This window comes from Lissotriton helveticus, chromosome 7 (genome assembly GCF_964261635.1).
Source record: "Lissotriton helveticus chromosome 7, aLisHel1.1, whole genome shotgun sequence".
Classification (NCBI taxonomy): Eukaryota; Metazoa; Chordata; class Amphibia; order Caudata; family Salamandridae; genus Lissotriton; species Lissotriton helveticus.
This window is the reverse complement of record NC_136068.1, coordinates 1,391,459,500-1,391,478,820: the sequence shown is the minus strand read 5'-3', so window position 1 is coordinate 1,391,478,820 and position 19,321 is coordinate 1,391,459,500. Positions and strand designations below refer to the sequence as shown.

General features: G+C 46.2%; 1 protein-coding gene across 6 annotated transcripts in view; it reads right to left on the bottom strand.

The window, feature by feature from the left end:
* Positions 1-19,321, bottom strand: part of WDR45B (WD repeat domain 45B) — an 830,957-nt gene that overhangs the window by 304,350 nt on the left and 507,286 nt on the right. For all 6 annotated transcript variants that reach the window (XM_078654716.1, XM_078654712.1, XM_078654713.1 and 3 more), the window contains one exon: positions 11,400-11,590. In XM_078654716.1, the coding sequence (XP_078510842.1) occupies positions 11,400-11,590 (191 nt within the window). The remainder of the gene's footprint in view (positions 1-11,399; positions 11,591-19,321) is intronic.

Here is a 19,321-nt window from a genome sequence, read left to right as displayed (position 1 = left end):
CCGAAGAAGGCGCAGGCGTGGGATGCGCCTGAGACCAGACCCTGCGACGATCGCCCAGGAACAGGCAGCGGCTGTCCAAGAAGTAGTGCGGGATACCACTGTTGCTCCATGAATAGCACAATGGGGGGTTGACCACCACACTTTGCTTGGATAATGGGGGGGGTAGGGGGCCGAGGGGGAGCCACCACTGTCATGTTTCCCACTGAGACACTTCTGCGGACCTGCACTACCAAACAGGGCCGAGACTATGGTTTGTTCTTTGGGGTTTCAAGTTGGGGTATTGATGGGGGGGCTGGAGGGGAGTTGAGGGGATTTCCAGTTGGGGTTCGGGTGGGACAGTCTTTCGGGGTGGGGGAAGGGAGAAGGGGGGGGGCACCTTGTCCACAGTCGCTGAGCAGCATTGTTGTTTCTTTTCTCCTTTAACGCCTCAAGCCCGCTTTAACCATGCGCCTGCCCCTGGTCCACGCTTAAGATGACACGTCCGCTGACTGTCCTTTCCCTCAACGTAAGAGGGCTTAACAGCCCCAACAAGCGCAGGGCGATCCTCTCCTTCCTAGAACACTCACAAGCTGACATATGTCTTCTGCAGGAGACACATCTGCTGTCCAAGGACCACCATAGGCTTCGGTCCCGCTCCTCTCCGGAGCAGCTTTTTTCGTCCGCATCCAAGAAAGTGGCCGGGGTGGCAATTCTGGTGGCAAAATCCTTCAGAGGGCAGGTGTTGCAGAAGGAGGCGGAGGTGAAGGGTAGGCTACTGGTCCATCGCTTTCTCGTAGCGGGGCAGACACTATTGATAGGCTCCATGTACGCACCCAATGAAGGACAAGAGAAGTACTTATGTTCCGCGCTAGAAGCAGCCACAGCCAACACACATCTGCACATATTGCTGGGGGGGACCTCAACCTGGTGTTTCATGTTCAAGTTCAAGTATTTGTATAGCGCACTACTCACCCAGAGGTTCTCAAGGCGCTTGAGGGAGGGTGGGTGCATTACTTATCGAAAAGCCAGGTTTTTAGCTGTTTTCTGAAGGAGAGGTGGTTCTGTGTAAGGCGGAGGTGAGTGGGGAGGGAATTCCACGTTTTGGCCGCTAAGTAGGAGAAGGATCTTCCTCCCATAGTGGATCTATGGATGCGCGGGATTGCGGCGAGGGCTTGATTGGATGATCGTAGTTGACGGGCGGGTGTGTAGAAGGACAGTTGTGTGTTGAGGCATTCGGGACCTAGGTCGTAGAGTGCTTTGTGTGCGTGTGTGAGGAGACGGAACGATATTCTCTTGTTGACGGGGAGCCAGTGGAGGTCTTTCAGGTGACCGGAAATGTGAGCTTGCCGGGGGATGTCCAGAATGAGTCTGGCTGAGGCGTTTTGGATGCGTTGAAGTTTTTCTGTAGTTTGGCTGTGGTTCCGGCGTAGAGGGTATTTCCATAATCCAGTCGGCTAGTGACCAGTGCATGGGTGACTGTCTTTCTTGTTTCAGTGGGGATCCAACGGAAGATTTTTTTGAGCATGCGTAGGATGTTGAAGCATGAAGATGAGACGGCGTTAACTTGTCTAGTCATCGAGAGGGAGGAGTCTAGGATGAAGCCTAGGTTGCGTGCGTGACCAGTAGGTATGGGTGCTGTGCCCAGGGTCGGTGGCCACCATGAGTTGTCCCAGGCAGAGGGGGATGGTCCTAAGATGAGGACTTCTGTTTTGTCCGAGTTTAGTTTTAAACGGCTGTTCTTCATCCACTCGGCTACATCTTTCATTCCTTCGTGTAAGTTGGTTTTGGCGGTGTTTGGGTCTTTGGTGAGGGAGAGGATCAGCTGGGTGTCGTCTGCGTAGGAGATGATGTTGAGGTTGTGTTGTCGCGCGATGGATGCGAGGGGACTCATGTAAACGTTGAAGAGGGTGGGACTGAGTGATGATCCTTGTGGTACGCCGCAGATGACTTCGGTGGCCTCTGATTTGAATGGGGGGAGGCGGACTCTCTGGGTTCTTCCGGCGAGGAACGAGCTGATCCAGTCCAAAGCTTTTCCTTGTATTCCGACGTTGTTGAGTCGTTGTATGAGGGTGCTATGGCAAACTGTGTCGAAGGCGGCGGAGAGGTCTGACCGCTCCAACCAGAGGTCCGGCCAGGTGGGGGCGTTGTCGGCAGAGGGACACACATACCTTGCGGACCTGGGACTAGTCGACCTGTGGAGACACTGCCATCCCCATGCCACAGCCTACACTCATTACTCGGCAGCCCATAAGTCTTATGCGCGACTAGATTACCTTTTGTGTTCCTCCCAACTAGCGACACGCGCACAAGATGTTGAGATCCATCCGGCCTCACTGTCCGATCACTCCCCGATAGAGGCATCCTTTCTGGTGCCAGACAGGCCTAGCCCGCAACGACACTGACGGTTTGCTGCAGAACCCCTCCTCGGTGGAGAAGATTAAGACCGCCATCAGCCAATTCCTCACGCATAACGCTAACGGCGACACCACCAAAGCTACCCAATGGGCGACACTGAAAGCTGTCATCCGCGGCGAGTTTATTTCATTGGCAGAAGAGGGCTGAACTCACACAGCGCGTAGCAGAATTGGAGCAACTACACCAACGCACTGGGGCGGCCAGGGCTTGGCGCCAGCTGTGCACAGAGCGGAAGATGTTGGCTGCACTAGATCAGGACGTGGCGGAGTTCGCCGCTATACGCCTGAAACACGCCAACTACGCCGGTGGCGACCGGTGCGGGAAACTGTTGGCTCGCAAACTGCGAGAACAACGGCAGCAGCGACATATCCGTACCATCCAGTCTAATCAGGGTGACTCGCTCACGGATGACGCTGCCATCGCGGCAACGTTCGGGTCCTTCTATGCAGACCTATATGAAGCGGATAGGCTAGACCTACAGCTCGGCAGCGACTACCTGGAAGGAGCAACCCTTCCATCTCTGAGTGAGACGCAAGCGCAGTTCCTCGATAGGCCCATAGGCTTGGAGGAAGTCATTTCAGCGATCTCTCGCCTCAAGCCGGGGAAGTCCCCGGGCCCAGATGGCTACACCGCGGCTTTTTATAAGAAGTTCTGCCAGCAGGTGGCCCCTTTGCTGCGGGATCTCTTCAACACCTTTGATCAAGCCGGAGCTATCCCTCCGGAGCTACTGGAGGTGGCGATTTCAGTGATACCCAATGCGGGCAGAGACCCCACTCGCTGCGGCTCCTACAGGCCGATCTCCCTACTAAACTTAGACCTTAAGCTGTATGCGGGTATCATTGCGAGCCGGCTGGCTCCCTATATGCAGCAGCTGGTTGACCCCGACCAGGCGGGCTTCATCCCCCAGCGGCAAACGAGCGATAACACCAGATGCGTCCTCCACCTCATCGAAGCAGGATCCCGCACAAGACCGGGCTGTATGCTTCTCACCATTGACGCTGAGAAGGCGTTTGATCGGGTGCATTGGCCCTATCTAGAACAATTCAGAAAAGGGGGTGGTGATGAACAGAGTGTCTGAATTAAGCAGACCACTCTTACCCAGTCCAAAGATCAGGGCTTGATCCATCACCGTTTTTTAGCTCACTGCACCATCCCAGCTCAGAACCTGGCTGTATGCAAATTAGTCTGTCCCTGGCCCAGTGCATCATGGGAACAGGGCAGACCAAACTACCAAGCCAATTCTTCACTGGAAAGGAAACAAGCGTCCGGGGACCGGTTTCTGGCATTGCAGCCGTCACACTGGCCTCACAGAGACCCTGACTAAGGTAGCCACATATTGGCCCCATACCCCAGCGCGAATACATCGATGGGACCCCAAGTAAGTGATCGCTGTTGGAGGGGGTGCGGGGAACACTTGAGCACCTGCTATGGAGCTGCGAGCGGCTGCAACAATACTGGTCCACCATCCTAGACCTAATAGACACGCACTTAGACACCCAGCTCCCTAGATTCCCTGCCTACACACTCCTTGGCCTACCAAATGCGCTGATGTACCCCCTGAAATCTATGAGGGGGAGGCTGATTGCTATCGCACTAGGGGCGGCTGTGCAGAACATTGTGGCCCGCTGGAGAGACCCGCAGCCCCCATACAACTTGGCTGGCTGCACAGACTTTGGACAATCCTGGGGATGGAGAAGCTGTCCCTGACAGCAGCAGGGAGAGGTTGGGAGTTTGCAGACCTCTGGCGGCCGTTCTTGACTTTACTCACCGGGGAGTTCAGGGAGCTGAACTGTCCCAGTTATCTGAGGTTGCTGCATCTCGCGGACACTCCACTCTCTGAGCCCAAGGCAAAGGCTCGCAGGCGGGAAGTCCAGATATAAAATGGTTCTAAGGCTGCCCCTTTATTGCTGCAGGACTGGTTTGGGGTTTCTGCTTGGTTTACTCAGCGGACAAGGAGGGGGGTGGGGGGTAGGAAGGGGGGGTTAGTTTGGGGTTTGGTTTTCTTACGCACATGGCTACAGCTTCTGACTGGTTCTCTTGCCTTTAGACGCGGCCGGCCCGACAGGGTTGTAGGCGGCTTGCTGTGTTTAACACATCTTGTATGGCACTGGCGCCTGCTATGGCGTTGCTTTTGCATTGTTATTGTGTGGCCGGTGCCTTCACAAGCATGGGTCGGTATTTATGCAATGAATAAAAAAGATTTAATACTAAATGCAATTCATGAACCAATTTTGATTTGCGAATTCGCAATTTTTGGCCGCTATTTACCGCGAAGTCTGACTTCATGGTAAATAGCGAAAACTTAGAAAAATGCACTTTAGTGCATTTTTCTAAGTTGTATGTTACACACACACATGTCCTTTGGACATGTGTGTGCACAACATCAGTCTACATTTACATTTCAGGGGTGCTACAGGGTGTCCTTTGGACACCCCTGGCACCCTTGAAATCGCATCCTTATTCGTAAATAAGGAATGTCTCCCCATTCATTCCTATGGGCCTTTAGGAATGAATGGGGAGACATTCCTTATTTGCCCATAGGAATGAATGGGGAGACATTCCTTATTTGCGATTAGCAATTTGCTAATCGCAAATAAGGAAGCTGTAGAATTCGCAATTTTATTTGCGATTTCTACATGAATCCCGTTTTACGAGTCTTTAATAGCGATTCCTTAATAATCGCTATTAAGGACTCACAAAACGGGACATTGATGAATCTGGCTGTTAACTACTAACCAGAAGGCGGCACTGTTCTTATGTGTGCAGCTCTCATGAAGTTGGTCCCAGAGTTGATGTTTTAACTCGGTTTTTCTAGTCTTTATTGCGGATTTATATGTTTTTCTTAAGCTAGTGATCTTGTGAGAGACCCTATGTGTCTTCCGCAAGGCCTGTTTCAGCTTAGAATAGGCTACCGTGCAACTTTGGTCAAACCAACCCTTCCTCTTCCTTGCTGATCGATTACCTTTTACCCACAGTGCTTTATTTATTGTTTTTACCACCTCATCGAAGTTAGCAATAACCTCGGCATCTGATGTATCCAAGTCCAAACATTTCTGGATGGAAAGGATAGTGTTTGCTATCACTGTTTTAGTGGTTTCTTTGGGGTCAATCTTTCCCCATTTTAGCGAGTATTCATTAAGCCTCGCCAATGACAAGTTATTTTGTGCTAAGGTTCTAGCAAGGCTGAAATTAAAGTTTTGTGCCGTCGGTAAACCAACGCTAAGGGGGTAATGGTCGCTCAGCGCAGTTGTATGTATGGTTAGTAGTGCGTCTGTGTTCCTAAGTACGTTGGAAACAAGACTATGGTCAATGGAGCTTTGAAAGCCCCGCCCATGAAAAGTGGCAGCCATCACTGTATCTGTGGTAGTGGGTTTGTTTGCTATTGCCAGGTCTAGTTCAAAAATGATTTCATTTAGATGGCTACCTAAAGTCGTATGTTTAAAATGTAAAATTGGGTTATAACTCTCATCGTGGATGCCACAGGTGTTTCTGTTACTGTCCTGGCATGGACCCAAGTTAAAGTCTCCGCCCCAGATGATTATAACTTTTGTTGGTGTCCTCCTTATTTTAGACAATAGTAATGAGCCAATAAGGGTTATTAAGCTCGCTGATTCACCCTCCGAAAGATTGTTATAAAAATTTACCAAGAGGAAGGTATCTGTTTTATTTAGACAAATATCAAGGACCTGGAAATTGAGTTCCAATTTAATGGATTTTTTTTCAAGTGCTTGTAGTAAATTTGATATGTAGATCGTTAAACCTCCCCTTGCTCTCCCTGAGGCACTTCTTTGGGCTGGTGAGAAGTACGTTTTATAGCCTTCCATATGGAGCTCTTCTACGGCCCAGGTCTCCTGGAAACATATTTTAAACCTATAAGTAAAGTCAAGCCAAACATCGTTTGTTATTTTAGAACGCTGTCCTGCAATATTCCAGAATAGGACATCCAGTTGAGAATTATTTCCCTTACTGTTACACCCCTCGGCAGCTGTAGGTAATATTTGAACTAATTCTGCATTAAGTGAATTTGGTAACCCCAGAAGAGGGGGTAACAGGTGATGGCCTGTGTCCCTATCCAGGGGATCTGCATCTTGTTCTGGTGCATATAAGGACTTAGAATCACCAGTACTCGGTTTTAAAGGGGCATTGACTTCTTTTGTACTGAGTTCCGTTACCCCATCAGATAAGTCTAAGTCGTTCTCTGATGCTTGTACGGGCTTAGGATATCCTATGGTTTTTTCAAAAGGGACTTTGGGATGAATACTAGTGTATGTTCCCCTAGGGTTGGGGTCTATAGTTCTCTTCATATCCTTTGGTGAAGAGAGTCAATCTACTCCCTCCAACCCCGAAAGGGGGACAAAACGATTATAGGTGGGGATATTGAAGGTGTGCCCTTGCATGGTAAATAGAGGCGGAACTCGGGGAATCAGGGTATTACTCACGTAAGCCCGGGGGTAGAAGTATGTCAGATCATACGGTATGATACCATCAGTCCCTTTTTCTTGAAACCAATCGGTGATGTGAGAAACTGCCCTGTGATCTCTAAAATTAATAATGATTAGATCTCCCTGGGTATTCTTTGGCCTGCGTCCTACCCAATCTACCCGTCGTACATTAAGGATTTCTCCATTAATGTTTGGGGGTAGTGGTCTATTTTGTCGTAGCCAAAATACGACTTTATTCTTTAATTGATGGTAACCTTCTTTTGCCCCGTTCTCTAAAACTGGTACCCCTGCTAGTATCACAGAAAATGGGGCTGCTTCTGGTGGTAGATCTATTTGTACCTTTTTCCCCCCATTCATCTGACCCGAGGGGGGGTTATAGAGGTGTTAAAGTGACGGGGCTTTGGAGCAGAGAGTTGTACGTCAATTTCTGTCTCTTTGTTCTTAGTCCCTGTTGTCTCTTTCTGCCTCTGTGACTTGGTGTTGACAGGGGGAAGATCTCTTTCACTGACTTTCTTAGTTGGGGAGGCTGCCGTGTTTATGTTAGATTTAGTAAGAGTGACACTTGGCGAGTGTGTTGAGCTAGGTGTTGAAAGTTTCTTAATTAGGCAAGTGTTGTTTCCAATCGCTTTTTCTAGTGTCCCCAGTTGTTCCGCTACTCTCTTCATTCTCTCAATTAGTGGCATTATTAATGATCTCAGCAGCTGCTCTATATTTCCAGTAGGTCCTTAGTTGGCACGTCTGTCACCGAATTTTGTTTGGGTTGGACAGATCTAGATGTTACATGTGAATCTTTTGATGGGCCCATCTGGTTTTGTGGTGTTTTACCACGGTTGCTGTGAAAGCTCCCCCCCCCTTCTTCCTTTTTTTCGACGGAGGTCCTTGGGCTGATCTTTTATTTTTGGGCTCCTGAACCTCAGGTTGTGGGGTCTTTACCTTTTGCGTGGAATCCCCTGATAGAACAACCACAGCTGAGGTAGAGTTGGAGGGGGAGCTAAAAGAATCCAAACTTTGGTTAGTGCGTGTGTTAATTGAGGGTGACCTATCTTGCAAAATTCGGGGAATGCTGCTGTCACTTAATGAGTTGTAGGCTGAGCAGCCTACTTGTCTGGTAGTAACTGGTGTGGTTGCCTGCTGTATAGGGCCCAGAGACGAGCGCTTGTTGCTGAGAAGTTCTGCAGACAAGCGTCGTTCCGCTAGAACTATCTCCTTTTCTAGGACTGAGGTTGCTCTGGTAATAAAATTATCCAGAGACCCTCTAACTGACCCTCCCACTAGTGAGGGTCTACCCTTAGAGAGGCGGGAGGTCATGTTAATTATCTAGTCAATAAGCACAAATAGACACTCCCAACAACTAACAGACAGTGATGTGCTTGAAGACACAATGAAAGATAAGTACGAAATAGCACCAAGTTATAGATATATTGTCTTACTATAGAGTCCCAATCATGTGTCCAAAGGAGTCCGAGACAGGGAATGGGCCCAGCCCAGCCCTGGCCTGCCCCGGACGGCCACAGACTGCCTGCCCCCTGCCGGGCCGCCCTCTGCCCGGGCTCCACCCGGCAACCGCCCGCGCGCGTCCCGTGACGCGGGAGGAGCAACGTTCTTTTAAAGCGCCTTCCGGGTACGTCAGTGGGCGGGGTCGTGCCGTAGAGGTTCCTGGGGGTTGTGGCCCCCCCGCTCAGCGGCCGCGATGTTCCTAGCGGCAGCGGGGGGGGACCGACAAGCAAGAAGGTGACTGGCGAGGTTAGGACTTGAATTAGGCACCCAAAACGATTTCCACAGCAGAAGGGAAGAGTAAAAGCCACCCGCTCCACCGAAGGAGCAACGTTCTTTTAAAGCGCCTTCCGGGCGCGTCAGTGGGCGGGGTCGTGCCGTAGAGGTTCCTGGGGGTTGTGGTCCCCCCGCTCAGCAGCCGCGATGTTCCTGGCGGCAGCAGGGGGGGACCGACAAGCAAGAAGGTGACTGGCGAGGTTAGGACTTGAATTAGGCACCCAAAACGATTTCCACAGCAGCAGGTAAGAGTAAAAGCCACCCGCTCCACCGAAGGAGCAACGTTCTTTTAAAGCGCCCTCCGGGTGCGTCAGTGGGCGGGGTCGTGCCGTAGAGGTTCCTGGGGGTTGTGGTCCCCCCGCTCAGCGGCCACGATGTTCCTAGCGGCAGCGGGGGGGACCGACAAGCAAGAAGGTGACTGGCGAGGTTAGGACTTGAATTAGGCACCCAAAACGATTTCCACAGCAGCAGGTAAGAGTAAAAGCCACCCGCTCCACCGAAGGAGCAACATTCTTTTAAAGTGCCTTCCGGGCACGTCAGTGGGCGGGGTCGTGCCGTAGAGGTTCCTGGGGGTTGTGGTCCCCCCGCTCAGTGGCCGCGATGTTCCCAGCGGCAGCGGGGGGACCGACAAGCAAGAAGGTGACTGGCGAGGTTAGGACTTGAATTAGGCACCCAAAACGATTTCCACAGCAGCAGGTAAGAGTAAAAGCCACAATCTATCTCTACACCACCACTACCTACGTTTGCTGCTACCTCAACCCATCTGTGCTACTTTTATTCAATCTACTTCATCTCTCACTACTTTACTCCTTTCTCACTTCCTCTATTTTCCTACCCATATCTTTTACCCCTCCACTGTCTTTCTCACACATCTCTTTCAGTACACACTTCACCATTTCAACTAAGCCCTGCTACGTCCCTATCTTTATACTGATCTTTCTACCTACATTTTAATACCTAATCTGTTTTCTAATTCTATTTCTACTTCACATCTGTCTCTTCCACATCATCTTTTGCTCTGCTTCTGTATCAACTTCGCCTCACTTTCTCTTCATCACCTATCTCCCTGCTTCTCCTCTCAACATCCTATACGACATTTATCTTCCTGCTATTCCCCCTCTCTCGCTTTCTCTCTGCCTCTCTGCTGCCTTTGCCAAACTCATCATTCAATACCTCTTTTCATTTTGCCAATTTCTAGATCTTACAACTTTTATCTTACCATGTATCCCTCAGTATTTCTTATTAACTCGATATACGGAATAGCTGTTTACCTCTACCTCTCCCTGCCTTTTTCTATTTCTAACTTACCTCTCTTTCTACCTTATCTCTCACTACCTCACCAGATATAATGCTCAAAATCCCCAGAGCAGTTTTTTTGCCATTGTTGCAACACACATGATAATAGTGAAGAGGAATTAATTTGTGGCTGCGAACATCTGCATACAATTTCAAGGACTTGGAGCATAAGTCTTTTTTTAATATTAAGCATTAGTCCACTGCACATCAGCCAATTCACCCTTATAAGTGTCTAACCTACAAAGGGAGGAATAGGTTGATTAGAATTTAAATTCCATATGAAATGTTGTACAGAAAGATAAACAAAATTTAAATTTAAGGGCAAACATGTTTATTCAAGATTTATTTTGGTACTATATGGCTGGCAGACACTGGTAGCTTGAACTTTTGACGGTTTATGCCATCCCCGGGTTTGAAATTTAACATATAATTCAATACTGTTTGGCATCACAACAGCCTGTCTGGATCACCTAAAAATTGATACTAAAAGCCTAGCTGTTCTTAACAGAGTGCTCCAAAGAGTATCTTGCCCTGTGCTCAAGCATCTAAATACTTTTGTTACATCTAAATGTAAAAAAAAAAGAAGAAGAAAGGAATGCAGGCCATGCTATGTTAATAATGTTGAAAAATAGGGACAGGTGTGAGTTTGGTTTGGGGGAACAGAGCTTTAGGCTCTGTTTTCATCAGAAAACGTGTTTCAAGTTGTAAATAAAAACTCTGAAAATGTAAAATGTAAATAGGTTTATTCTTTGAAAATCAGGATGAGCCTAGGAAAAAACATTGTGTCGTCCTAATAGTCAGAGAGGAGATGCACAAACTGTTAAGATACAAAACGTACGTAGATTGATTTAACTTTCCTTACTAAACATTGTGTCGTTCTAATAGTCAGAGAGGAGATGCACAAACTGTTAAGATACAAAACGTACGTAGATTGATTTAACCTTCCTTGCTTAATCTCCTTCCACATACATTTCCCAAATAGTAGAGCATAAAACAAGTTAAACTGTCTAATATGCTCTTAGGGCACGGAGAACGGGCAACAGGTAATCATGCAGGGCATAAATAGATCTACTCTGCTAGGTGTTAGGACTAATTTATACAATTCTATTAAATGCTTTTTAGTGTAAGCAGTGCTTAATTACTGCCGGTGGTTGGCACCACTTGTTTTTTTTAGCAGACATTGACTCAGGCAGGAAAGGCAGAAAAGAGAGGCAGAAGAAATATAAGAAAACAGTAACAAAGGGAGATCGCAGGAATGTAAACAAACCAGCGAGATAACAAAACGTTTAGGATGACATTAGGTGATATCAAGACTAGACAATCTTAGATTCGGGAAGTCCGTCATTCACCCCGACTGACTGGGGGCACCTAAGAAAAACTTTGGGCTCCTGCACTTATTGTTCACAAATTAAACGCTGAGTGCAAGTGTGGCTTGTTGTCTGCATTATCCTAGCATTTAGAAACATTTGGCACACTGACGAAATTAGAAAACCTTACTTTCTCAGATGCAGTTGCAATTCTTGTTCCTTGTAAATTTAATGAAATACAGCTTAAGACCCCTTCGTGCGCCGGTATGTCTACAGGTGGCTTTTCTGTATTTGCCAGGTCTACTATCTGTACATGCCCAGTATGTGTTCCAGGGAATGCAAGCAGGGAATTGTTACTGTTAGGACACAGAACGCAGAGTCCTAAAAACAAAACACAAGAACAAAATGCAAGTTATTATGTTCCCACAGACGTATTACCGATAAGCCACAAAATCTGATATATTATATGAAGAATGAATATAAAATTATGCTTAAATGACCATTCAACAGATGGAACAATTAGCAGTTTTCACAAAAGTCTATGTGTCTACCGTCATACCCTCTTCTGTCTATCTTCATTGGAACCTGTTACACATAACAAATTGAATTACTAGGGGTGGGCGGTAAACTCCGCTCCTCTATCGGAGTTTTGCCCACTTTGCGCTCCGACTGAAGCACAGAGTTCCAGAAAAACTGCACAAACCGCAGAGTTTTTCTCACGCACGGCTCGCTGAGTGCAAGCGAGAAAAACTGAGCGCAAGGACGAGTCCTGACGCGATTTCTTAACGAGGGCAGTTGTGGCAGGTCACTACCGTTCACGTTGATAATGCTGCTGCTCGAGTAAAAAAATCTACTCAACGGCAGAAAGAAGCAGTGCCTTCTGGGGCGGCACGTGGTGCCGTTCACGCTTATATTCAGCACAGAACAAGCTACCGGTGCTAAAAATCAGTGTGACATGCTGAAATTCTGCTGCTCGCGGAACTCCATGGAATCTTGCTGAATTTTTATGTAACTTCACAGAATTCCTCAGCGTAAACTCTGCGAGTTCCATCCACCTCAACTTATGTTGACACTAATTCTCCTATGTCTGTATCTTCTCAAGATGAACAAGCAAGAATGTAAATCTGAACTTCAAAAAACCAGTCAATGTCACATAACACACAGGACATATCACCCGAGTGCAGAGAATACTCACAAATATACATTCATTTATAACGGAGCACTTCACAAGGAGGAATCCATTTTTTACAATTAGTTACCTTAGATATATGTCTAGGTTGTTCGTGAACACTAAGTAGGAATGTAGAGGCCCACATGGCTGCTGCTTCAAACAGCATACGACTAGGAAGTGAATAAACACCAGCCCAGGGTGACAGATCTGCTGGAACCAGAAACCAGAGATCCAGTCAAAGACAACAGAACCCCATCAGGCCTATGCTCTGCTAAGCATGGACCGGATACCATCTCTTGTAAATCATGGCCCCAGCCTGACAGGAAACATGGAGCCAAGGGCCCTAACCAATAGCGGGATGCACAGACACTAGGCCTTATTGAGCTGATGGGATAAAGATTCCTCTATATGGCAAACAACCCATATTCAGAACATGTAACGTGATGTGGAGGACAGACAGCAGTTGCTAGACCAGGACCCTCAATTCCAAGGAGGAAGTAGGCGGGATGCATGCTGCGAATAACTATGAAGTGCTACAAACCTCATATGTGCGATACTGAGCACAATGGTGGGATTGGATTCTTATAGGGAGTTATATTTTCAAACTGGCCCAGAATCATTGCGACATATCTGGTATTTCTTGATTTGGGTACGTAGGTAGAACCCAATAATTAGGTGGGCCCAAAAGTGAAATAGAGGGAATTGCCCCACACTTGCCCACAGTAATAGTTGCTCCCTCACTGCTATCTGCTCTACTACTCTGAGTATGTATAGAACACTTCAGGGAATAGGTGCTGTGTCCGGAATGGATTGGGAGGAAGAGAGTAAGTCTGTGCCACTAGGACGAGTGTGTATGTGTACCACAAATGCATGCTTTATCCTCCTTTCCAGAGAGCTGCAGTTGCTTTTCTTACATTTGTTTTGTCATGCTTCGACATAATACTGTAAATAAACGTCTGGTGAGTAGAACCTAGTCAGCTTGTGACTGTGTCTGCATAGAAGGATGCATGATAAAGTGTTTTCAGTGTGTGCACACACGAATTACAATATAAAAAATGAAATTTCTATAGTACACAACACAAACTAAGCAGTAGGCTCCCTTCAGATGAGGTTGTAGTCAACTAGAAGCGCATAAACAAGGCCACGAGATGGTTTGTTCAGCATTCGCTCAAGAGGAACAATGTGAGAGTGTGTGTGTGTTTTTAGTTAAAGATTACAGAAGGTGAATATCTTTTACAACAAAAAATTTTAAAAATAAGAAACACAACAGTTTAAGTGGTAGTTAACCCTCACCTCTTCCATGTCATCTTTTACAAGTTAGCACATTACATAAGTCATGCAATGCTGCATTATGTCTTCAATAATATCAATCGAATGATAAAGACAAGCACAGAAAACAAAAATCACAATGAGACCGTATTATATGACAGGCAATTAACTCCAAAATACCAAGTTAGCATGCTTAGAAACCTATGATGTTTATACAATATGTTTTTAATAAACAGCAACATCAACCCATAACAAAAACATACTTGCTCAATTAACAACATTTACCCCAACAATGTTATAATTAAATCAGTTAATCTTTCACACACTGAGTTGATTACTGTTACTATATAATTGCCTCCTTCACATGATGGTGGAGGTTTCAATGGGCCCAGTAAGTACGGAACTTAAGTCCCTCCACAAGACTATGCAATTTCATGAAATGGAAACATTTCTGCATATGGTGCCAGGATGATGGACATAATCTAACCACCTGTCACGAGGACGTTATTTTACCTTACCTGCTTTACTTAGTTCAAGACAAGCGACAATTCACTAAAGGTTCCCCTGGCTCCTATTACAGAATACAAAAAATCTCCAAATCAGCCATAATCTTTAGGTCGAAGCCTTCCAGACAGCATAGCTGACTGGTTTGCTGAAGATATATTGGGACATTCAGAGAGCTTCATTAGAATTAATTCCGCCCACTGCTTACCATTGGTTTTGCGGTTTGTAACTCACATTTCATTGCTTTCTATTTCCTGGCTCGATTTGTTTTAGGCTGCCCAGTTTGACTTGGTCCCTTACGTTGCCCAAATCTTGTTTACTGTACCCTGCCATGATCTCACTTTCTGTAAATAGGCCTTTAAATCTTATTCTTATCTTGTCACATTTGATGTGCATTTAAACACAAAGGTCTCATGTCAGGCTCTGTCTTCCGAGGGAGCTTTGTATTTACTTTTCTTTCTGTGACTTTAAAGTGAGAGTGTTTACACAAAAGTAGGAGAAATGCAGATTACTCTCCCAATACAGCCCACTCATGCCCCTTTTATGCTCCAGTTTACGAGGCAGTAACATAGCACTTAAAACAGGCCTGCAGGGAAGAGGTACACGCACATTCTGTGGCTGTGTTAACACATTTTTCGGTCAAGGTTCTTCTATCAAAGCACCGTAGGCTTTTGCATGATGTGACCCTCCAGTGAATGTTTCTATTTACAGTCAGCGAGACCGAGTATCAAGCACTTTTACTAATAACATTAATGGCAAGCCAAAAGGTGTAGCCTATACAACAACTACACTTTATGAACAATAGCCATTACAGACATCAAAATTAACAGAGACATCGAGGGTATCGCCTTTGGGGACACGCGAGTCAAGTTAGCTGCATATGCAGACGATATCTTGATTGCGACCGAAAACCCTACTACCTCCATTGCTGCCCTAATGACCTCGATAGACAGATACTCCTCCCTCTCCGGATACAAATTAAATAGGGATAAATCCGAGGTAAAACCTCTAAATGTCCACACTTCGAAAGAGGTGCTGGGCGACTCCGGCCTTCTCTGGCAAACAGGAGTGATCAAATATTTGGGAATCGAATTCACGGATGATTTATTGAGTACCCTTAAACATAACGAAAGCAAAATCCTGAACAAAATCAAAAATCTGCTGGACGGATGGTCACCCCGATTCATCACCTGGTGGGGCCGTATTGAAACTATAAAAATGATGATATCCCCCATGGTTAACTACCTCGTCACGATGCTCCCACTCGTCCTCTCCAAAGAATTCCATGCTAAAATAGACAAACACATCTCGGCTTTTCTATGGCAGGGCAAAAAAGCGAGAATCAGCTTAAAAAAACTTCGATTGGATAAGAAATTAGGAGGAGTTAATCTGGCGGATTTTAAAACATACCAAATAGCCTTCTTAGCAAAACAGGGGTCTTACTGGATATCCTCCCAACCTGACTATAGCCCAGTATGGCTGTCTGTAGAAAAATCGATACTGAAGGGGCTCAGCCCCAGCGCCCTACTCACTGTCAAACCCAACCACAACCTAGGTCCAGGTCTAATCTTCAAAAACACTAAAATGGCTCTCTTAAAAGTCAGTAAATATTTACCACATCAATTCCGACATTCACAGTGGGAGTCAATATGGCACAACACAGCCATCACATACAAAGGGAAACCTCTCAATTACCCCTCCTGGATAGACAAGGGCGTCATATTCCCCCACCAACTCGTCGGAAACGCGCTACCCCTAACCTTTAAAGAAATTCAGGATAAGTTCCACCTCAATAATATTGAATTTTATAACTTCCTACACATTAAAGTAGCTTTAGCAAAGGCTAACCTGAAAGATGCCACCCCATCCCTCCTAGATTTATTCCCCTCCCTTAACAAGCAAGGACACCAAGTCTCTAGCTTATACAAATTAATGCGTCCTCAAGCGTCCTCCCTAAATGCACCCATCCAACGATACTGGGACTCATTCTCCTCCGTACCGAACTCGGACACAATTTGGGCCAGAACGTGGGAATCTACCACCCGCCACAAAATATGCCCTACACTGTCTCAAACCAAGTTCTGGCTTCTACATAAAGCATTCTGGACTCCCAGGAGGTTGTTTCTTCACAAAATTAAGGACGATGACACGTGTTGGAACTGTTTGGGGGTGGGAGGAGATCTGGAGCACCTAGTCTTCAAATGCCCCTGTGTTCTCTCGTACTGGGACAAGATCTTTGGTTTCATGAAGGAAGTCCTACATATTACTCTACCAAGAGAATTCTCGTCGCTTGTTCTAGGTTTTGCCAAAGCCGTCACTCTCAATGAAAACGATAAAGCCCTACTGGACCTGCTGCTGACGGCTGGGGTTAAAATCATACTTAACAACTGGAAAAGCACGTCCAAAGCCTCCTTTCCTCACTGGTTGAACTGGGTATCGTACTTGAGAGGTGCTGACAATATATCCTTGACCTCCACCCCGTGGAGACCCCCATCGAGGAAAATCTGGTCCTCGCTAGACACTTATTTTGATACATACAGACCTCCTTGAATCTTGTTTACAAGGTCCTAGAGCGTGACACTTATTTTGATACATACAGACCTCCTTGAATCTTGTTTACAAGGTCCTAGAGCGTGTCATCTCACAATGGTTCATTCTGATTATTAGCCAGTCTGTGTTTTTGTATATTCTTAACCACAGAGTGAGGTCTCCAGCTTCCACATGTACTACAGGTTTGAGATGCGAAAATGTACATCTTATGTAGCCTCAGCGATAGTGGGGTGATGCCTACCTACTTCAAGGTCAGGCTATACATGACACCAGTTATCATCGGAATGTATGTGGACACTTTCAGGGGAATTTTATGTACCGTGATGGACTATTTGTTTTCTGTTGTATGGACTCAATTGCATTATTGATACCAACTTTCTGTATTCCTGTTCATGTGACTGTAACTTTTCGTACTGAACCGACTATTCCTGTACTGATGATTCTCTTTGCAGCTCCTAATAAAAAATCTTTTGAACACAAAAAAAAACCTAGGTAACACAGATTAGTGCTTTCCTGAAAATTAAAAGCAACACGAAAACCCACTACATTAATTACACTAGCCTTCAACATCCTGCCTATGTCAAAACATAGTTTGTATACTATTTGGTGTATGAATGTGTTGTCAACAACGAAATAGGTGAACTTGTTCTACTGAAACAACAACAGCCTACCACCAGGTCCGGCTTTAGAATTGCTGACCTGGTGTATTGTCCCCCCTCTCAATGACCTTCTCCACAGATTCCCTGACTACAACTTTCAAACAGTTCCCTCTCTCACATATTTTTATCTGTTTAATAACCCTACTCATACCAGTGTACATTGTCGGAGCACTTTACGGAATCCTAATTATGTAAATCACTATATACGAAAGGTTACATAAAACAATGAGGACTACGGGGGTGCAAGTCACAGGTCACCCATAGTGGTAGGCACTTGGTGCATGGTTTCGAGAAGCAGAGACTCAGGTTTTCAAATATAACAGTGTTTGGGGTTGCCTTTATTAATAAAAATCTATTCCTAACCAAACCTTTTTACTAACATTAGGATAATGAAAGGCTGCGGACAAAAAAACTCTTGACAAAGGCCTTGCAGTTTTTGATTGCCGCTCTTTGATGACCGTTCATAGCTCACTGTGCTATATTAGGGTTGTAACTTAAGAAGTGAAAGTAACAAAACGATCTCTCTGACTAAAGCAGTAACTGTTAAGTAGAGGTCGCAAGCAAATTTGTAGAGAAAAAGAAGTTTAATCTCACAAAAGCAAGCACCACCGGCTACAACTCTTCCAGCTCAAATCAACTAGAAAATACTTGCCTGTCCGCCTGTTTTTGCCGGTCTCCTGCCATATCACGCCACGCCGGGTTAAGGAGACGCTTGACTGCCCAGCTGATTGGTGAGCGGGGTCGGACTACAGCTACCGTTGGTCCTAGAGGCGAGCACGCCATGACTGACACTGACGCGCCAGGAGGCGCTTAAAGCACCGCAAGAGCTCCTGCAGCACGGGACGCGCGCGGGTGTGCCCGGGCCAAAGGCGGGCCAGTCTGCGCCTGACAGAGCCCAAAAGATGCCGGGCTGGGCCATTTCTCGTCCAATTGCAATCCTAAATAGATTAAGGTGAGCCAAAACCTATTGCGTCTGTTTTTAAGTAAAAGTATTGCCACATACACAGATGTGGGTGAAACGTAATGGAGTATCAAGCCTAAACCCATGGACTACGGCAAGTATCGACAGCATGTTGGAGAGAGCAGTTAACATAGTTGCTAAAGAAATAGAATTAACTGAGAGGCATATGTAATTGGGATTGGTGGCAACACAATGCAGCCTAATTGCTGGGGAATCCTCAGACGATACTGTTGGTCATACTACAGTACCCAACACACAGACTATAATGCCCAGCACTCAGCCACTAATAAGATCTAGTGACCATAATAATGAGGATGTATTGACGGCACCTTGTAATGGCACTTTGGAGGGGGTCGTTCTACCCACAGGTACATCAACTGGGGCAAAACGGAACAGGAAGCCAACCAAACCAATAGTCTCGAAGAGGAAACAACCGCCTTGTGTAACTCACGGCCACACCGCTATTAGTGCATGGATTTAGGGCTTTGTAAACCCTTCCAATGACATCGCTGCTAACTTAATAGCGGATCAAACACAAACTAAGGCTACAACCTGCTCCATCTGCACACAAACTGATGCCGCCGTGGTTTCTCCCAAGGGTTGCGGATAAGGTGATGTTTTAATTAACTCCATTATGGACACTGTATGTGAGCGCCTTAAAGACATTGTGGATAAGAACTTCTCCGCTCTCTGGCGATCTTAGATCATTTGGAAACATTGACAAATAAGTTAAATTCCCAAACAACCATCCCTAAAGTTAGTTTACAAAATGGGATGAATTCTAATCTTGTTGGGGCACCCACCATTAGCCAGCAATCACAGGCACCAGTAATATTAGCTAATGCATCTTCAGGAACCTGTGATACATGTCATAAAGTTAAGGAATAATTTGAATTCAAATCTATTGCTGCCCATGGTACTCAAACCAGCAGTGGGCAAATGAATTGCTCACCTGCTATTTCATTATGAGGGCCATCAGCCTTAAATAACGCCCCAGT